The 19,184-nt window shown below is 39.2% G+C and overlaps 1 protein-coding gene across 3 annotated transcripts in view; it reads left to right on the top strand.

Annotated features, from left to right (window-relative positions):
* NR2C1 (nuclear receptor subfamily 2 group C member 1) overlaps nt 1-19,184 on the top strand; it is an 80,730-nt gene that overhangs the window by 47,356 nt on the left and 14,190 nt on the right. For 2 of the 3 annotated variants that reach the window (XM_021006473.2, XM_021006471.2), the window contains exons 8-10: nt 2,247-2,431; nt 4,638-4,803; nt 13,172-13,293. In XM_021006473.2, the coding sequence (XP_020862132.1) occupies nt 2,247-2,431; nt 4,638-4,803; nt 13,172-13,293 (473 nt within the window). The remainder of the gene's footprint in view (nt 1-2,246; nt 2,432-4,637; nt 4,804-13,171; nt 13,294-19,184) is intronic. The other variant, XM_078146626.1, reaches the window with a different exon arrangement.

The raw sequence follows: 19,184 nt of genomic DNA, 5'->3' as shown, positions 1-19,184 counted from the left end.
TGCCCAGATCCCATCTCTGTGTTGTTTCACAGGCTGTCTAGCAAGCAGAGAACATCCAATTCATTTCTGCATCTAAGAAACTTTATTTTCCTTTAGCTCTAAAGTTCAGGTGTCACCTTCCAAGGGAAGCCTTTCCTCATGTTCGTAGGCTTTCCCCCCTCAAATGATGTATTTGTATGTTTAAATATTGTATTCCACAAGTAGAATACGAGCTTCTTGAGGACAGGGACTTTCTCATTTTGCCTTTGTAGCTGTAGCACCTTGCAAAGAGTAAGTGCTTAATAAGTAAATTCTTGTTCAGTAAATGGATTCTGTAAGTTGAGGATAGAAATGTTTGATACTCCACAAGAGAAGTTTTCACTTCAGTTTAGAAAGTGGAAACATTTGTTATGAACACTATTAAGATTTGTTACTCCTTTTGCATTCCTACAGTTATCAGAGTGCTGCCGTGCTTTATGATTACCAATATTTCAAGTAGAAAGATTCTTGGAATGAGAAATAACTACTTACTTTGCGTATCACAAAATACCAAGCAGTACTGACAGTTGAATAAGGAATGAAAATGAGATTTGGATGTGATTGTATTGCAAGGTGACTGCAGTTTAGAAGAGAGATTGCAAAATTCATTCTGTAAGACTTTGAGGAAAATGGAAAGAGGAAAGTAGAATGAACCATATTGTTTAAACTAGGCATATTCTTTAAAAAAAAAAAATCAAGAGATTGTTACGTTGGCTAGAAAATGAGCCTCGTAGGGCTAAGGTTTTAAGACATTCACCGCTGAAGGTTTGTTCTTGGACATAGTGATTAGGAACACAGCCTTGTTCAAAATGGCGCTGGGCATCTTCACATAGCGCATAGCTTAGTGTGAGAAAAGGGTTGTACCCACGTAACCCATTTGCTTATACTGGTAATTGCAAAAACAACCAAATTCTACCTTCTTTTAAGGATCCTTGACAGCAATAACTTGAAAATTCAGCAGAAAGAAATGTCATGTACAAGAGCTCTGTGTTCACTAGAAACAAAAGAAGCACTCCCAGTTTCTGACCCCAAACACCTTGACTACTGAGGCTGAGATATGATTTTAAAAACAAAGTCTGGTAGTTTTCTGACTAGAGATTGAAAAGTAAATATTACTTAATTTATCTGCCCTTTACTTTTCAAGGATCGTGTTTACTCCTAATCTCTCTCCCCAAAACACACACACACACTCACACACACATACACATAAACACATACATATAGCGATCCACCATTCTTTTCAGTCTGTAGATAAGAATTTTTTTCACCCTAAGAGGACTTTCCCATAAAACAAATATTGGGCATTTTTTGCCACCTAGGGATCGGTTGATATTTCACCTGCACAGGGGAAGGACACGATGGCTGTCTTCAGGTAAAATCATAACATTACAATTTTAGAGCTGAAAGGGCCCTCAGAGGCTATTTCATCTAGTCCTCTCATTTTATAGACCAGAAAATTGAGGTCCAGAGTGGTTCAGCATTTCACCCAAGGCCACAAAAGTAGTGAGTTTTACAAAAATCAGCATTTAAACCCCCATCATCTGACTCAAGGTTATCACCTTTTTTTATTGCACTAGAAGCCGGCACGTGGAAGTGAGATTAGCCCTGTTTTTTCTCCTTGGTCCCAGAAAAAAAAGACTAGGAGCAATAGATGTGGAAGCAGCAGAGAATCCTATTTCTGTTTGATGTAAGGAAAAACTTCACTATCTAAAAGTTGAATGAACTTCCTGAGAAGGGAGCAGGCTACCCTCTGCTTAAAGGTCTTCAAGAAAAGTCCAGATTACCACTTACCAGCTGTGTTATGGAGAGCATTCTTGTGCAGGTATGGGTTGGACCGGATAGCTCCTGGCATCTCAAGGCAGCCTTGGATTTGGAATCACATGAGTTTTAGGAAGTTGCTTGACCTCATCTGTAAGATGGGCATTATAGTACTCATGCTAACGTTACTGGTGAAGAAGCACTTTATAAAATGTCAGTTATATTACAACTTTAAGATTCTGGGGTGGATTCTGTCTTTTTCTTTGGTCCATTGAGATAAGATATGGAAAGCATTTCTAAAACTTTGGGACTGTTATTTTTAATTTAGAGTTTGAATTCATTAACTCAAATCCCCACTATCTCTTTCTGCATTTCAAAAGCTAAACTTGTGTATTTCAGAGCATGGAGTTCATGAACACCAGGAAGAGGAAGTTACTAATGCATGTTATTTCCTTTTGATTTTTTTAAAGGCTGAATCATGTCAGGGAGATTTAAGCACACTGGCCAGTGTGGTAACATCATTAGCAAATCTTGGCAAAACAAAGGACATTTCACAAAGCAGTCCTGAGCTCTCAATGATTGAAAGCTTGAGTAATGGAGATGCATCATTATCAGACATGCAGCATGAGGTACAGACCAGGAGCGATGTGACACGGTAAGACTTCTGCTGGACGATTAAGGGGGAAGCATCACTGTTTGATGTATTTTCAGCAAGAATCGTTAATAAATTTCATTTAAAAAATTGTACACAAGGAAACAATATAGTCTATTCAGAAAGATTTGTAAAGATTATACACATATATAGCATATAAGATACATCAACCATTTAGAGAAAATATTGTGTTGCCAAATATAACATTTCCTATTTCACTAGGTAATGATATTAAAGTATATATGTGGGAAACATTGAAATACCTTAAGAGTTATTTTCCCAGGATGATAATTAGGTGCTAGTCTTTTAGAATATTTGATTCACCTCATTATTTTGTCCATGTGTATATGTAGAAGGGAAAGTGATCATATAATCCTAGATTTAGACCTGGGAGGACCTCAGAGGCTATCGAGTGCAGCCCCCTCACTTTACAAAGGAGAAAACTGGGATTCACAGTGTTTAAGGACTAGCCCAAGGTCAAGTGGGTGTTAGTGACAGACTCAGGAGTGAAATCTAGGCCTCAGCTCCCAAATCCAGTTTTCTGTCTGGAAATCCTTAAGGGTGTCTGTCTCTTGGAACTTTGGAGTAAAATGTTTTCCCGTGAAGTTTTCATTAATCATCTTTTTTGGGGGAAGAAAGGGCTATTTTAAAAAAACAATATTTTTCCAGTTTATCAATAACATTTCTATAAAATCTTTCTAATTTCGTTTCCTTCTCTTTTTGAAAATTGGTTTTTAAAAGTCTAATTTTTTACTTCAAAGTTCAGTGTCAACATGTAAGCTAATTGGGGCTTTTAATGTCCTTCTCTGTATCATTCAAAATATTGAGAAAACCATGCCTTCAGGTGCTTAATACAAATGTGACTGAATGAATTTCCCATTCCTAAGCATTTCTGGAAGACCTTCATACTCTAAAAAAATGGGCTGAGCAGTTAAGTGTCATGAGCAGAGGAATTTAGTCTGAAGAAAAGACTTTAGAGGAAGATGATAGCTTTTTTCAAGTGCAATAATTTAGACTATTTAGGGGGTAACTAGGTGGCACAGTGGATAGATGACTGGCCTTGCAGTCAGGAGGACCTGAGTTCAAATACTGCCTCAGACCAAACACTTGACACTAGCTGTGTGACCCTGCGCAAGTCACTTAACCCCAATTGCCTTAAAAAAAATAATAATAATTTAGGCTATTTGAAGGGCAGTCATGTGGAGTAGTGATGAGCTGTATTTCATAGGGCATCAGAGGCTAAAAATAGGATCATTGAATTGATCCGGTAAGACAAATTTGAGCTCAGTAAAAAGAAGAGTGAGCCTTCCTTAAAAGTTAGGACTGCTCAAAAATATAATAATCCATGTTAGTTTTTGCTATCATTATTAGCTCTACAACCTATAAAACATTTTATGTGTGTTATCCCGTTTGATATGTGCTCCCCAGTATGGTATCAAGCCCTCTGTGATTGAAAGTGTTTAAGCAGAGGTTAGGTGTCTTAGAGCAGGTTCAAGAATCAGGGAAGGAGTTAGTCTGAATGCTTGCCCAGGCCCTCAAGCTTCTGGTGCTCTCTAAGTCACATTTTGTGGATGCAGCATCTCAGATGATTGTAGTTTTATGTTTAGATGTACACCACACTTTTTAAAAATCCACACAGCATTGAGTAAGATCATTTAGAAAGATTCAGTGCTACAGAGATGTAATTTTTTTTCTGTGATTAAAAGTATCTTCAGGAGATTTATTGTATCTTGAGTCTAAGACTGTATCAGACTTAAATTCTCGTGAGAGCATTTGTGCACTTGCCATATGTTCAAGCTATATGGTATTGGATTTTTCTAACTTTAAGTTAAGATTACTTCTTTCCCCTCTTCCTAATAAAGTTGTCCCAGCTTGTTATACACCTATCTAAAGAACTGCTCTGTGGAAAATAAATGCAATGACCCCAGGTTTTGAAGAGAAATCTCTTACAAAATATTTTTTCCTTTAGTTTATATATCTTAAAGGGGCTTCCAGATGTTTGATGGTATTTTTAGCATAACAGAAAATGTGCCCTTATGTGTAAATTGTTGCCTTTTTGGATGGTTGCCCGAGGGAATATTGGCAGTTTTGCCCCAAGGTGCTATTTTTTAAATGATGCCATACTGAAGTTTTAGCATCCGAATTTTACATGTATTTCTTTCTGTTCTGGAGTTTGGCATTGCTCACTACTTGAGATCTCTCATTGTAGGGCATTTGACACCCTTGCAAAAGCACTAAACCCAGGGGAGAGTGCAGCATGTCAGAGTTCAGTAGAGAGCATGGAAGCAAGCGTACACCTGATGGCTGGAGAGGCAAGCATGAATATCGTCGAAATAGAGGGACCACTTCTCAGCGATGCACATGTAGCTTTCAGGGTATTTGTCCCCTTTTTTCTAAATTTATAATGTGTTTTTAATCATTCAGTCTCATTTTAACCCTGGCCCAACTTCAAAGGTATTGTAGTTTTTTTCTCCTGTTTTTGAAGTTAGTGAAACCTTTCATAGTAGCAATAATGTCATATTTAAAAAGCATATCTATTCATGGAGGGGTGTCCCTAATAGCACATTCTGTTTATGAACAGGTTTATCAGTAGTGCATTTAATGGGGTTCATGTGCATGTGACCTTATGTAAAAGTTAAGTTTAGTACATGTTTGAACATGGAATGTTAACTGCTTTGTATGTGTTGGCATTCATGTTCTGATGAACTGATAACTGCTTTTGTTCAATGGCTAGCTACTTCCTCTTTCAGAAAAGATGCATCCAAACCAAAGATATTTGGCTGTATAGCAACCATACAAAGAACATAATCTTCTATGTTATTCCAAGCAAAGTTTAAACTTCCTCCCTCGATTAAATTTCTCAATAAATAGTATTCAGATTAAGTGCCTCTGAATGCTATTACAGAGAAGGAGAGGCTAAAACTAGCCATCATCACTGTGAATTCCTAAGTTTTTAGATCTTTCAGAATTCTGGAACCTTTTTTGGTAGGAGCAGAAGAGGATACATTGATGGTAACTTGCTATCAACAGCTTTAAAACCCATAATAACTAACTGCAGAAGAAACAGGGATAGAAAATATGTTATCTAGTGTAAGTTTTTTTAAGGTGATAAACTTTCTTAACTGATGTTTGGACTGAATTTTTAAGTTCCCTTTAAAATCTCTCAGCCCTGTTCTTGCTATACAGCTATCTCACTGCTTTAGTCTTAAATGTCCAGCTTAGAGTAACCCTAACTCTACTTTTCAGGTATGTGATTGGAAGGGATCCATAGTTCCTCACTTAATTTATTTTTCTTTCATATTTAAGGGATTTTTTAGAGTAGGCCTTAGAGTTTTAGCTTCACAAATAAACGAAAGCATTGGCCCCAGACTCAGCCGTTCTGCCAGTGGTTAAGGGTGGGATCGTTCTCCCTGGGGGCTGGTGCTGTCATGACTAGGACATGCCATTGGCTTGGATGTAAGTGTCCCCTTTAAATATCAGCTCATAGCAATTCTAATCTGCAGTTTCTTGGATAAAACAGTTGCCAGTCCAGGAGACACTGTAGGGTATGGTCTTCTTGCTTTTACCTCTGGAGGTATCAGTTGAAACCTATGTGATGTCCAACATTTTAGAAAAAAGTTTCCTTATGAAAGGAATAGTCCATGACCTCCTTTCTGTAGTAAGGATCCCCCCTCCCACCCCACCCCCTGCCTTTGTTCTGCCATTTAGAAAAATGTTTACTTTTTGAAAACTCTTTTGTTATTTCTTTCTCATCCTAAAATCTCCTAGTTGAAACAGGCCTTTGTCAAGGCAGTTTTAAGGCTTCATTGACCTGGTCTGACCTAATTTCTTTTCTGCTTCAAACTCCAGACTGAAGACCATTCAGCTTTAGGAAGCCTAGCATCCTTTCCCTGCTTTTCTCCTTTCTCCATCACAGACGTAGAAGCTACTTCCATGTTCTCTACTTATCTTTTTTTTTTTTTAATTTTTAATTTATGGAATAAAATAACCAGTTCCATAATATAGTACAATAAGAAAGATAATTGTACGTGAAACTGTAAATCTGCCACGCACACCATACAAACTTCTATACATACTTCTGTTTATCAGTTCTTTCTCTGGATGAATATAGCATCTTTCTTCATATGTCTTTTATAGTTAATTTGGGTATTTATAATAGACAAAATAACTCCTTCACTCAGAGTCATTCTTAAAACAATATTGCTGTTACTGTATACAATGTTCTCTTGGTTCTGCTCATTTCACACTTCGTGCAGGTCTTTCCATATTTTTCTAAAAATCATTGAGCTCATTTCTTATAACGTAATAGTATTTCTTATAACATAATAATATTCTATCACAATCATATTCCACAACTTGTTTAGCCATTCCTCAATAGACAGGCATCCCTGCAATTGCTAATTCTTTGCCACCACAAAAAGAGCTGTTATAAACATTTTAGAACTTATAGGTTCTTTTCCTTTTTCCCTAATCATCTTTGGAAATACACCAAGTAGTGGTCTTGCTGGGTCAAAGGATATGGGCAGTTTAAGGCAATCTACTTATCTTTCTTGTACTTTAGATGTACATTTCCACGTCTGAGATTCACACGTATTTTCAGGCATATGCCAAGGTGCTTATTTCTTGTGATCCCCTATTGAGTTCCTGGAACTTGGTACTTAGAGCAATACTTTGTATTTTAAGATCCCATTGGGATTTCCTTGTCTTCATTATCTACATCCTGATACTAGATATTCCAGGACATTTGGAAATCTACCTTTATTTCTCCTCCTAGACCTCCCAGTGATTGAGGATATATATTTGAGTATTTGGATTTTTTAAAATTAGTAATGAAACATTTTATCTCCATAGGTGATAGAGAGGCAATATAGTAGAGTGGGTAGGGCACTGAACTGGGAGTCAGAAAGACTGGAGGGAAATCCCACATCAGACACTAGCTATGTGACCCTGAGCAAGTCTCTCACATTTTCTGTGCTTGTTTCCTTGTCTGTAAATTGAAGGGGCTGGACTTGATCCCTTCCAGACTCCTTTACAGTTTAGAGACTCTTACCCTATTAGATGGGACCACTTGGGTGTCATGATCCTCAAGGCCCACAGAGGGCAGATGACTAAGACCTAAGGCCCACAACTCTGAAATGGTAGCCTCAGGAAAACGTTGTAGAGCAGAATGTTCAGAAATTATTAAGAGTGTACTTGTGAAGAAGCAATTCTTTTTGCTGCCAATTTACTTTAATATAACCCTCCATAATTTTCCATTGACTTTTTCATACATTCTCAACTTTGTGAGGTTGGGTATTTTGTTGTTCACAATTTCGGACAAGTAATTGGAGATACGGGGTGATCACATTACACTAGGCTGGCTTTCAGCAGCATTTTTGGTCCTTATTCTTGTCTTTAAGGAGAATCAGGAAGTTGTAGAAAAAAAATGGGAGTGTCTGTAAATTAGAAATAGAGCTTTATGGTTTTAGCAAAAAAAACCAACTCCTCTTAAAAGGATTGATGCAAGCCAGATGGATTTTGATTGCCTAGTTTTCATCACTTATTTATGAAAAATTTAAACCAAGATTAAAATTTTTTTTTCCTTTTCAATTTGGAAAACATCCATCATTTAATCACTAGGGTAGCAAACCTGAAGACAGAGAAACTTGGACATCTGAAGGATTTGGCATCTCTTCTGCATGAAAGCCAAGTCTCCAGCCAAAACCACTTTGCTCACCTGAAAGATACAGATGTCACACTTTAAGCAAACCTAGCGTTTAAACTGATGAGTTTAGGGGTTGAATCCTTATTTATCTAAGAAAAATGGAGTCCTTCTAAATCTTTGGTCTTGAGATGCATTTAGTACAAGCAAGTTTTACAAAACCAGTTTACAATCAGTAGGAAGCAAGAAAGAAGCCATGCCTGCCCTGGTGCAATTAGTCACCTCTCATGCCTGGCTCTTCAGCTCCCAGGCCCTTTTTTGACTTGGTAAAATTTTCACTGCTCTTCCCACTGGTTAAATGTGGGTGTGTTATACCAAGCAATTTTGTTTCCTCTCTTCACTTTGAGGGGGGTAAAATAGCTGGTAGGCAAGGAGGGAATTATTGTTTAAACTCATATGTGTAAGTGGGTGGCATTATTATACATGAAAGAGATTTACTTCCATATGAGCAAGTTACATACTAGCGAATAGATATTATGGTCAAATAATTTTGACATATTGAAAATGCTGTAGATTTGTTTAAAAGTAATTAACCTGCACACCAACCACAGGATTTTTGGGTAAATACTCTTTATCTTTTTTGGTTAAAACTAGTCATCTTTGGTAATTCCCCTAATTTTTCAGGCTGTTTTTTCCATTCACTTGTGGCAAGTTCTGAAAAGGTAGGATGGTTCCCTATTTGTTTTTCCTGTACTTCTTAACATAATGAGTTGCATCTTTGCTTGCCTGCAGTTCTCTTCAAAAATGTCTCAAATAATTGCATTTCAGTGTTTTCCCCCAATATTTCTCCATTGTTAAGTTCGGAGAGGTTTTTGATGCATGAAATGTGAGTGCATTTGTCCTTTTGGGTCATTGCTTTGTTACGATGGGTAAAAGAGCTGTGGCTGATATTGAACAAAGGCAGTTGGCTTTTCATTTTCACATTCATCATTAGCTTCACAATATTTCAATTGAACGTCTAACTGAGAGCCCCTCTGCAGTCCATCAGCTATAGAAGTAAAGGCAAGGATGACACGTTAAAGACACTTCACTGTAAAATGAGAAGTGGATAAGTTAAAGCTTAATGGGATGTGAAAGATTCTGTGTTGTATCTAAACTTCATTTCAATTGGAATACAGAAGGAGCTTATTGTATTATGACCTATGTGTTTAATTTATTTGTGCAAAGCAAATAAATGTTCATTGTGTAATGTTTTTGTAAATACCAACAAAAATGTTCAGTGCGTACTGTCGTAACGAATTTTTACAAACTTGGGAAAAGCATTAGGTTTCAAACTAATGATACCTCGAAGCAGCAAGGGCCAGTGGGCTCAGGCTTCTTCTTCCTTCTGCTGATTATTAGCTTCTCTGGATCACTTAGGCTTTTAGAATATTCTTTGTAGAAAGGCCATTAGAAATTATCTAGTCCAGTCTCTTTATTTTACAGATGAGGGAACTGAGAACCAGAGAGGGGAAGTTACTCACTCACATCACAGAACAAGAGCTAGAACCCATGTCCTGACTTTATTTTATCTGTACCAAAAACAGTTACTATATTTAAGATAAAATCTTATGTTTCCAAATGTTTTTATTACATTAAAAGAGTTTTTCCTACCTGGATGTCTAATGCCCAGCACTCCAAAGTAAACATGTCAAAAGTGAAATAGTCATCCTTCCTTCCCCTCTTATCCTCCCCATTATCCCTTTCCTTACCCCAGAACTGCTTCTAACCTCCAACCTCTATTTCCAGTGAGGGTCCCACTTTTTCCCTACTCCCAGAATCACAACTTTGGAACCAACTTTCTTCCTTCTTCCTTGCTGCAGTCACTTGCCAAGTCCTGTGGATGCCTCAGTGATATTTCTTCACACCTGTTCTGTCCTTTCTAACAGCTACTCGACATCAGTCTCTCATTTCTTTTCCACCTCTGTGGTTGTAATAGCTTTCTAATTGGTTTTTCTGCCTCAGTGTATTCTTCTCCAATCCATCCTTCACACTGCAGTTTGAATAATCTTATCTTACTAATGCACCTTTCTGATTACATCCCATTTGAAAGACTTTCTGTGGTTCCCCATTGCCTGCCAAATAAAGCATAAATTCCTGATCCTGGCCCTTAAGGCCCTCCACAATCTGATTCCAATCTGTCTTTTCAACCTTATACTATGCTGTACACAGTCCTTTGTTCTGTCCTGTTTGGTTTCTATGGCACTGTTCATACTGTCCCATGTAAATGCAATGCACTCTTTTCTCTCCTCCAATCTCAACTTAGATGCCACCTTTCCCATAAAGCCTTTTCTAATCCTTCCCTTGTAAAAGTGAATTTTCACTGATGAAATTTCCCGTGATACTTTGCCTAGATCTATCCTTCGTACTTAGAACCTATCCCTGAGCCATAGCTCTTTGTAGACATAACTTCCCTATCCTTTCCCCAATTACTTTGTCAGCTGCTTGAAAGCAGGGTCAGTGTTTGTCTATCCCCATGACCTAGAACTTCATGGCCAATTTTGATAATAGCGTTTTTGTTAAAAAGTGATTTCTAGTAACAATATTGCTTTACTTTGTTAATTTGCACTAATGAGAACTCACAAAGTACTTTCTGGTGCCTCATTAAAGTTTGTTGCTTGAAGCCTAGAACATGGAGCTATCTTAGAAAAGGGAGGCTCCTGGTGTGAAGCTACCAGTCACCGTGCAGAAGAAACATGTATAAGGAAAGGTGTTTATCAGTAATCTCTAAACCATCGTTTTATTACCTGGCTTTTATTTACATACACATACACTCTTACACATCCATATGCATGGCATTATTCCTTGCTTTGGGAGATGAAACATAATCCTTACCCTTGATGATCTTACAGTTTAGTAGGGGAACTGATAAGTACACAAAAAATTATAATAGGAAATTAGTGCATAAGTGTACTATCATATCTGAAATTGCCACCCTGAACTGACTGGAACTCTTTTTTCTTTAAAAAAAATATATATATGTGTGTGTGTATGTGTGTGTGTGTATACACATGTATATATTTCAGTTAACAAGTGTTTATTTTTCTCTCTCTCCCATCTCCTACCATCAGAGAAAAAGAAAAAAGAAGAAAAAAACCCTTTTTAACAAATCTATTAGCCATGTCCAAAAATGTATGACTTCTTCTGCATCTTGATTCTGTCATCTCTAGCAGATAATGGATAGCATGTTTTATCAGTCCAGAACCCCATCTTTCTCAAATTGACCTTCCATCTGATTTTTAGATCTGATTTTAAAAAAATTTAACATTCAGTGACAGTGAAAATGACCACAGTCTACCATGATACCAGTGGCAGATACCTTAATAATGGAAATTGATCTGAAGAATACCATTGCAGCTCTCACCAATACATAGGGAATATGTTTTATGCCTGTTTGAAAACCCAAATCACCAATGTTGCATAAAATTTCAAATTTATTTGTTAAGAACATAACAGTTAAGGTATTTAAATACACAAAAGTTATATTCGAAAGATCTGATCTTTGTCAGTTTTTTAAAAAGGAAATTGAACATACTCCTCGTGTGTGGTTATATAGTAGGGCTTATAGTGTGATTCCTTGTCAACTTGTCCTTGTGAACCAAAAGCAGTAACTTCCAATTGAAAAGAAACTGCATGGTTAGCCTCATGAAATGAGGATAAGTGTCTTTGGAACTGTCAGGTATAAGAGGAATTAGCCTTTTTCTGTTTGGCCCTGGAAGGCAGAGCTAGCCGTGATAAATGGGAATCCCAAAGGGGCAGACCGTGTTCAAAAGCAGACCCCCTTCAGTGGAGGTCATGAGGTGGAGGCTGGACAACCACTTGCTGAAGTGTTGCTATCAAGGTGATTCTTATTATAGTCTGAGTTACAGTAAACGGGCCGCAGGTCCCTTACAACTCCAAAAGGCTTCTGTCATTTAGTGTCCTCATGTTAGTTTCTCTCTGTCTCCTTAGCCATCAGTCAAAATAAATAATTTGTCCGCCCAATGTGATACCTTTTTAAAATGCCATCTGCCTAATACATAGCCAAATACTCAGGATTTGCACCTACTCGTATAATCCAGTTTCTCTTATGACAGCCTCAGTGTGAACACAGAGAGTGGGAAGAGAGGAAATGATTTTTATGCAGCTGGTATCATTTTTAATACTTCAGGCATGGTTTCAGCTAGATAATCTCTAAAGTGCCTTCACACCAAGATTATTTAATTCTTGGAATCCTCAGTGAGCTAGAGTTGATTGGCCTAAAGGGGAGGAACAAAATTATTAATATTTATGAGGACTTTGAGGGGCAGAGATCTAACCAATTGATTAATTTTATTTGTTAGAAAAAAGGTAGACGATTTTTAGAAGACAATGAACATTTTTCTTACAAAGGCAGTGGGTTGCACAGTTTCTTTTGAAAAGAGCAAACTTTTTTATTTCATGTAGTTTAATTATCTGGTGAGATTTTTGAAGACTACCTGAAGTAATGCCAGGTGGCTCTGTACCTGTGGATACAAATTTAAATATTTACTGCTGTGATCTGGAATTTGTTGCACAGACACCTCTCCATCATATAGTAATTCTTATTGAATAATAGCCAGTGTATCCATATTAGCAAAACTATATCTATATAGACTGTTGATCAGTACCTAACATAGCTTTGTTTTATCAAACTGGGTTTGTTACTCACACTGTTGTTCAGATAGCAGACTCAATCCACATGTGAATATAGTTCAGTGCTAGACTTGAAGTCAGAGGCTATGAGGTTTGCATCCTTGTTCTGTCACTTGTCCTGTGTGACCTTGGGCGGGTCATTTAACATCTTTAGGTTTCAGCCTGTCAGAATGAAGGGGTTGGCCTCTGAGGTCCCTTTGCAGTCCCTGGTCTGTGATCCCATGTACCTGTCTTTTGTTTGGTTCAAAAGCAGACGTGACAGAATTTAGAGTTTGTTGCATTTTTACCAGCATGTATGTTAGCAAGACTTAGACTATGATGTTCTGCTCATTCCAAGTTTATTCAAAGTAAATGAATATTTAGAGTTTTCAGTCATGAGATAACTTATCTAACTCCCCTATTACCACTAGCTTACCATGCCTTCTCCTATGCCGGAATACCTGAATGTTCACTACATCGGTGAGTCTGCCTCCAGACTACTCTTCTTGTCCATGCACTGGGCACTTTCCATTCCATCCTTCCAGGCTCTGGGGTGAGTGTTTTGAAAGTCTTGAGTATAAACATTGTTCATAGCACAAATGTATTTTGAATAAGAAATTTGGGAACAAGAATGAAGGGTGGTGTGTTGGGATGAGTTTTTTTTTTAATTATTAAGTAATACATCAAGAAATTTACTTATTTTTTCCACCATGTGATTTTAAAAATGCACATTTGTAGTTCTTAGTTATTTTTCAAAATAAGAATAGCCCCTAAATAATCAGTTTGTAGCAAATTTAGCATGCAGATAAAATTACCTAAAACAAGATTGTCATCAGCACGTGCTTGATTACATTCTATTTCTGGAATAGCAGTGAATATGCATTTACCAAGCAATTCCTGTGTGCCAGATACTGTACCAAAGACAGAAGGGAAACAGTTCCTGCCTCAGTGAGCTTCCATTCCCAAACAGACACACGTAGGTATACGACACACATGCAGAGGAGGGACACGTTACCCTTGCAGACAGCTGAGGGATGCCAGGAGAAGCCTCTTGGAGAAGGTGAATCAGGAAGGAGGCCAGGGATTCTGTGTGGTGGAAGTGAGGAAGGAGAGTATTCCAGGTACAGAGATGGGCAGTGGTCCTGGTGAGGGGACAAGGAGGACTGGTGAGTGAAGGGAGGTGAATGATGGGTAGGAAGGTGCCATGAGGCCAACTGCAACGGATTCAAGCGTCTTCTGCCAGACTGGCGGGCAGAAGCACTGTCTGCCCTGGGCACCGGTGTGCAAATAAATGTAAAGCCAAATGTGAGCATGTTAGCAGTCCCCCACAAGGATTCCATGGTAAGCATGGAGTGACTGCCCCCATATTTCCTAGTTTACCACCACCAAGAGCAGCCGAGTCCTGGACTGGAAGCCAGACAATGTGGGTCTCTGCACAGCTGACGCGCGACCCGGTCTGTGCTGTCAAGTAGTGCACTCTAACCCCTCTACATTCCAGTTGCCTCGTTTGCATTTGTCAGTGGTGCCCCCCACCTGCTTTCCTTTGAAAAAGATTGAGAAGCCTAAATCCAAAGTGCTTTAAGACCTCTTGTCATAAATCACTGATAGTGGGCTCACCACATGGCAGTGTGACTTGCTTTGAAGCAGATTTAGATGCACAGTGATCATCCCTTAAATCACATCCCCTAAAACATAACTGCCTATGAAAACAGAATGTGAAAGGAAGGGATCACTTATGAAACAAGTGACTGGTTTTTGGGCCATACGAGATTTGAGAGAAGAGACGGTTTCATTTCTTTGTCTTTGTCCACAATGTCTCGCACAACTCCCTCGTTTTAGAGATGAGGAAACTGAGTCACAGTAAGATTAAGCAAATGTGATCCAGATCAAACCAGGCAGTGAGTGATACATAGCCGAGCTAGAATTCAAACCTAGTTTATAGGATCCCACATCTGGAGCTGGAAGGGAGCTCAGAGTCACACCAGCTTGTGCTACAGAGGAGGATGCCGAGGCTCAGAGGCTGTCTGGCCCTGCGTCCATCCTGCTTTCTTCTGCCTGTGGCTCTTGTCCCCTCCAGCCACCCTGAGAACACCAGAAAAGAGAAAGATGGGGACGCTGGAGAAAATGCCAGGAGTCACTTGTGACTCTTCTGATGATTTGATTTGCATAATTTTCCCCTCTAGGGGCAAAAAAAAATTTTTGCTTTCAGAATCTGTGTTTTTTTATTTCTGTATTTTTCAGTAGAGGGCAAATTTACCTGAGGTTAACAAATTGATAATGCTAGGGAAGTCACTAGGCCCCGCTGATTGACGTGCTCAAACCTTAGAAAGTAAAAGGACGACATCTTTACCCTTAATAATAGACTTGTTGGATTGTCTTAGTAACAATAACAAAAGAAAGGGCATCTTTCAGTGGAAATCATTTTAATTTCCTTATCATATGTAATACCATTGATTTTAAGCGCTTCTGTTCAATTATGTATAATTGCCCACAGTAATTAAACTAAATATTGAAGGGATGGGAAAAAAGAACATTGCAACTTCAGGTGATGGTATCATTACTTCCATAGCCTTAGTAATGGCCATCTGGAATCTGAGGGGAAAATCTATTTTGTTGTAACTGCCCCAGGGCTTTATGAAATTAGAATAAGGGATAAAGTGATAGTATTCAAGGGCATTCATTGGAGTGTGAGCAGTCTAATTTACTGACTTAATCTACATAGTTTATAGACACTAGTAGTCTGTTCGCTTCATTAGTTAAGTATTAAAAATCCTGCCATTATTGTCCAGGCCTATGATTCCACTGATGGAAGCAACATCTGGTGAGAAATATTCTTGTCAGCTGGAACAGAATAGCAACTCTTACACAGTGTGGAGTCTTGGAAAGGCTCTGCCTGGGGGTCCTCAGAGGCTGTAGCAGGCAGGATATGGGGCAAGAGGCAGAACCTGAACTCTGCTCTTTCTGACCCCGTTCAGTCTGCTGGCATTCGTAACACTTAGAAGATGCCTCTATTTAAGAGCACTGAACTTGGAATTGGGAAAAAAGGAGTTGAAATTCTGCCTCTGATATTTACTCTCATCCCCATAGACAAAGTCACTTAATCTTCATTTTTCTTATCCATGAGGATATAAAAACTGAACCTGTGATTTTATTGATGCAAGGAATTCTGCCTGTGGCTCTGCTGCTAGCAGTCTGGTAGAATTACCTAGGGCACTGAGTGGTTGCATAAATTATCCAAGGTCACACTGCCAGTATGTGTCAGAAGTGAGATTTGAACCCTCATTTTCCCATCCTCTCAACTGAGAACCTAGTCTCATATTTCACTGAAAACTGAGACCATTTTGCTAAGAAGTTCCTCTTTTCCCATCCTCATCATCTCTATCACTCAGATACTATTCTCTCACTATCTTCTCTTTCATCTTTTTCTCATGTGAAGAAGTGGCCCAGCTCTTTGCTAAGGCCAATCCATCTTACTGAGCAAGTAACCCCATTCTCTCTTGCCTTCTCCAGCTTATTGTTTCTTCTCATCCCCCCTCTCACTCATCTCCAGCCTCTCTGATCTACTGTCTACTCTTGCTTCCCTGTTGCTTATGTCTCCCCCATCCTTAAAAAAAAAAACCACACTTATCTATCCATCCATCTAACTATTGTCCCATATGTCTCCTCCCCGTTGTAGCTAAACTCCTTGAGAAGGCAAGGCCCTCTACGATTAATTCTTTTTCTCCATTTCCTCTCACTCTCTTCTTGACTCTCTAGAGTCTGGCTTCTGGCCTCATAATCTCTTAATCACCAGATCCATTGACCTTGTCTTGGGCCTCATCCTCTTTGATCTCTCTGTAGCCTCTGGACCATCAATCACTTTTTTCTCCTGGATACGCTGTATTCTCTAAGTTTTTGTGCTCCTGGTTCTCCTCTCTGGCTCTTTCTCAGTCTCCTTTGCTGCTTTATCCAAATCCACCTGATAACCATGGGTGTCCCCCAAAACTCTGTCCTGGGCCCTTTTCTCTTCTCCTTCTATATTGTTTTGTGAAGTAATTTCATCAGCTCCCATGGCTTCAAATATTACATCTAGACAGATGACTTTCAGATCTGTTTGTCCAGCCTTAACTTCCTGGCCTTCAGTGTCACATCTCCCGCTGCCTTTTGACCATCTCTAACTGGGTGGCCTGTAGACATCCCGAATGCAGTATGTTCAAAACTGAACTCGTTGTAATTTCCCCCAAACCGCTATTCCTGTTCCTGCTAATAATGATAGCTAATGTTTATATAGTGCCTAGTGTGTGCCAGGCACTAAGCTAAGCACTTTGTGTGTGTTACCTCCTTTGATTCTCACAGCAACCTTGGGAGTTAGGTACTCTTATGATCCCCATTTCACAGATGAGGAAACGGAGGCAGACGTAGGTTCAGTGACTTGCTCAGGGTCACATAGTTAGTCATTGTCTGAGGCTGGATTTGAACTCAAGTCTTCTTGATTTTAATTGATTGTCCTTAGTAACAACCTTACCCTGCTCTCTTGCCCAGTGGACCTTTTAGAGTGGAAAGAATTTCCATCTACCTTTGCCATTCTCAGTGCTGGCAGTCTTGGTGTTTCAGAGTAGTTTCGTAGATAATATATTTGGACCTGGAAGGGACCTTAGTCCAGCCCCATTTTACAGATGAGTAAACTGAAGCCCAGAGGAATTGGGCTTTGATCGAGGTCGTGCAGATTTTAACAGAGTTGGGTTTGGATTCCAGGTTCTCTGACCCTAAATCCAGCTCTCTTTCCCCTGTGCATTTTCACATCAGTCTTTGGAGTCTGTCTCCCTTCATCTTCACTCATGGAAAACTTTAGGAAGTGGGGGACTCATGTTGTATGTGGGGAGGCCACATGGTGCCCGGGGATGAGGAGACAAAGAGCTGGCAGAAAGGGGGGCAGCTGCCTCCCCTCTCCTGTGAGCGCTGGCTTCAGTGGCCTTCGAGGTCCTTCCCAGTCTGTGCTCCTTGGATGCTCTGATGAAGTGACTCTGCGGGCATTTCCCTGCTTTTCCCTTTGTGGCCAAGACGTGTTACTGTTCTACATTCTCAATTCTTCCTTCTCATAGAGGGCAGACAGGGTTATTGGACACATCTTGTAAGGGAAAAGACTTCCCTAGAAACCACGCTTCTTATACTGCCTTATGTTCTCCTGACTTCTTCCTCCCACAGGTAGCTAATATTAACCCTAAGTGGGTGGTTCGGCTTCAGCGTTTCCCAAACTTGCATCTGTCACAGGCTTGTTTCTTAAAGGGGTTTTCTCTTTATTTCTTTTCAAGCTTAAAAGCAAAATTTAAACGTAGTCATTTTTAAATGGATGTCCCATGCTCTCTTGATGAATCAAATTGAAGTGTCTGCTATATGCAAGTCACTGGGCTGGGTGCTTCAGAATGTTTGCCTAAATGTCTTAGCTGGTCCCTGCCTTCAGGAAGCTTACTTCTACTAAGGGTGATAGTGCGTCTAGACAAATAATTATGATAATGAGGTAGAAATGGATAAGCACCATAGAAATATAAAGTCCTTTGGGACTTCCTGGAAGGCGAGAACATCTTGGATATAGAATCCTGCCTTTTCTGCCTTCTCTAAAATGCAGACTACAATGCTTCTTTGAAGGAGTGAATATATAAATGCAGACTCAACAAAGGCAAAGTGGCTTTACTGGCAGGTAGAGTTTATGGGAACTCAGCATATTCTAGGCCCTTTCTTTTCTTCTCTCTCGTCATAATGTAGCCTTTTCACTGTTTCCTCTGCTAGGGCACAGACTCTCCTGTCTTAGCTCCTAGTAAGGACGTAGACTGTTATTTAATTAGTCTAAGACAAAACAAGCTTTCCAGTCCTTTCTGATGAGAATAGGGGCTATTCTATCCCCACATCTTGACCATTGTCTTCAAAAGTAGTATCTTTAGTCTGACTTCAGTCTGATTTCTTAACTCCTGTTCTGTGAATCATCTCCAGTTTCTCCGTCTCTCAGTGTCTAGAGGCTAAAAAGGAACATTTACTTAAACTTTTAATGAGGTTCTAGGTTGGATTATTAATAAGAGACGATATCAAGAATCCTAGACCACTGGGACACAAGCCACCAAACTCATAGCCACAGATTCAGGTCATGAACCCCACAGAGATCAAAGGCCAGGAACTTTCACCTAGAACAAAAGATTTGTGGTGCAAAAAACTTGGAAACAAAGGCTATATCCTTTGTCTTGGGAATAGCTGGATAACTCTACTACTTAGGGATAATGTAATATTTTTGAGCCCTAAAATGCAACAAATATGAAGAATTCAGAGAAATAGGGAAAGAATGATGTGGAGAGAAGAATGCAAGAGAACAACCTGTACAAGAATTACAATAACTTAAATAAAAACCACATTATAAAAGGCTCTTAGACTCTGATTAATTGCAATCAACAGTCTTGGCAGGGGAAAGCACATAAT

Source organism: Phascolarctos cinereus, unplaced genomic scaffold, assembly GCF_003287225.1.
Source record: "Phascolarctos cinereus isolate Bilbo 61053 unplaced genomic scaffold, phaCin_HiC Scaffold_1;HRSCAF=81, whole genome shotgun sequence".
Lineage (NCBI taxonomy): Eukaryota > Metazoa > Chordata > Mammalia > Diprotodontia > Phascolarctidae > Phascolarctos > Phascolarctos cinereus.
The sequence above is the reverse complement of the archived record's forward strand: the minus strand, read 5'-3'. Positions and strand labels throughout refer to the sequence as shown.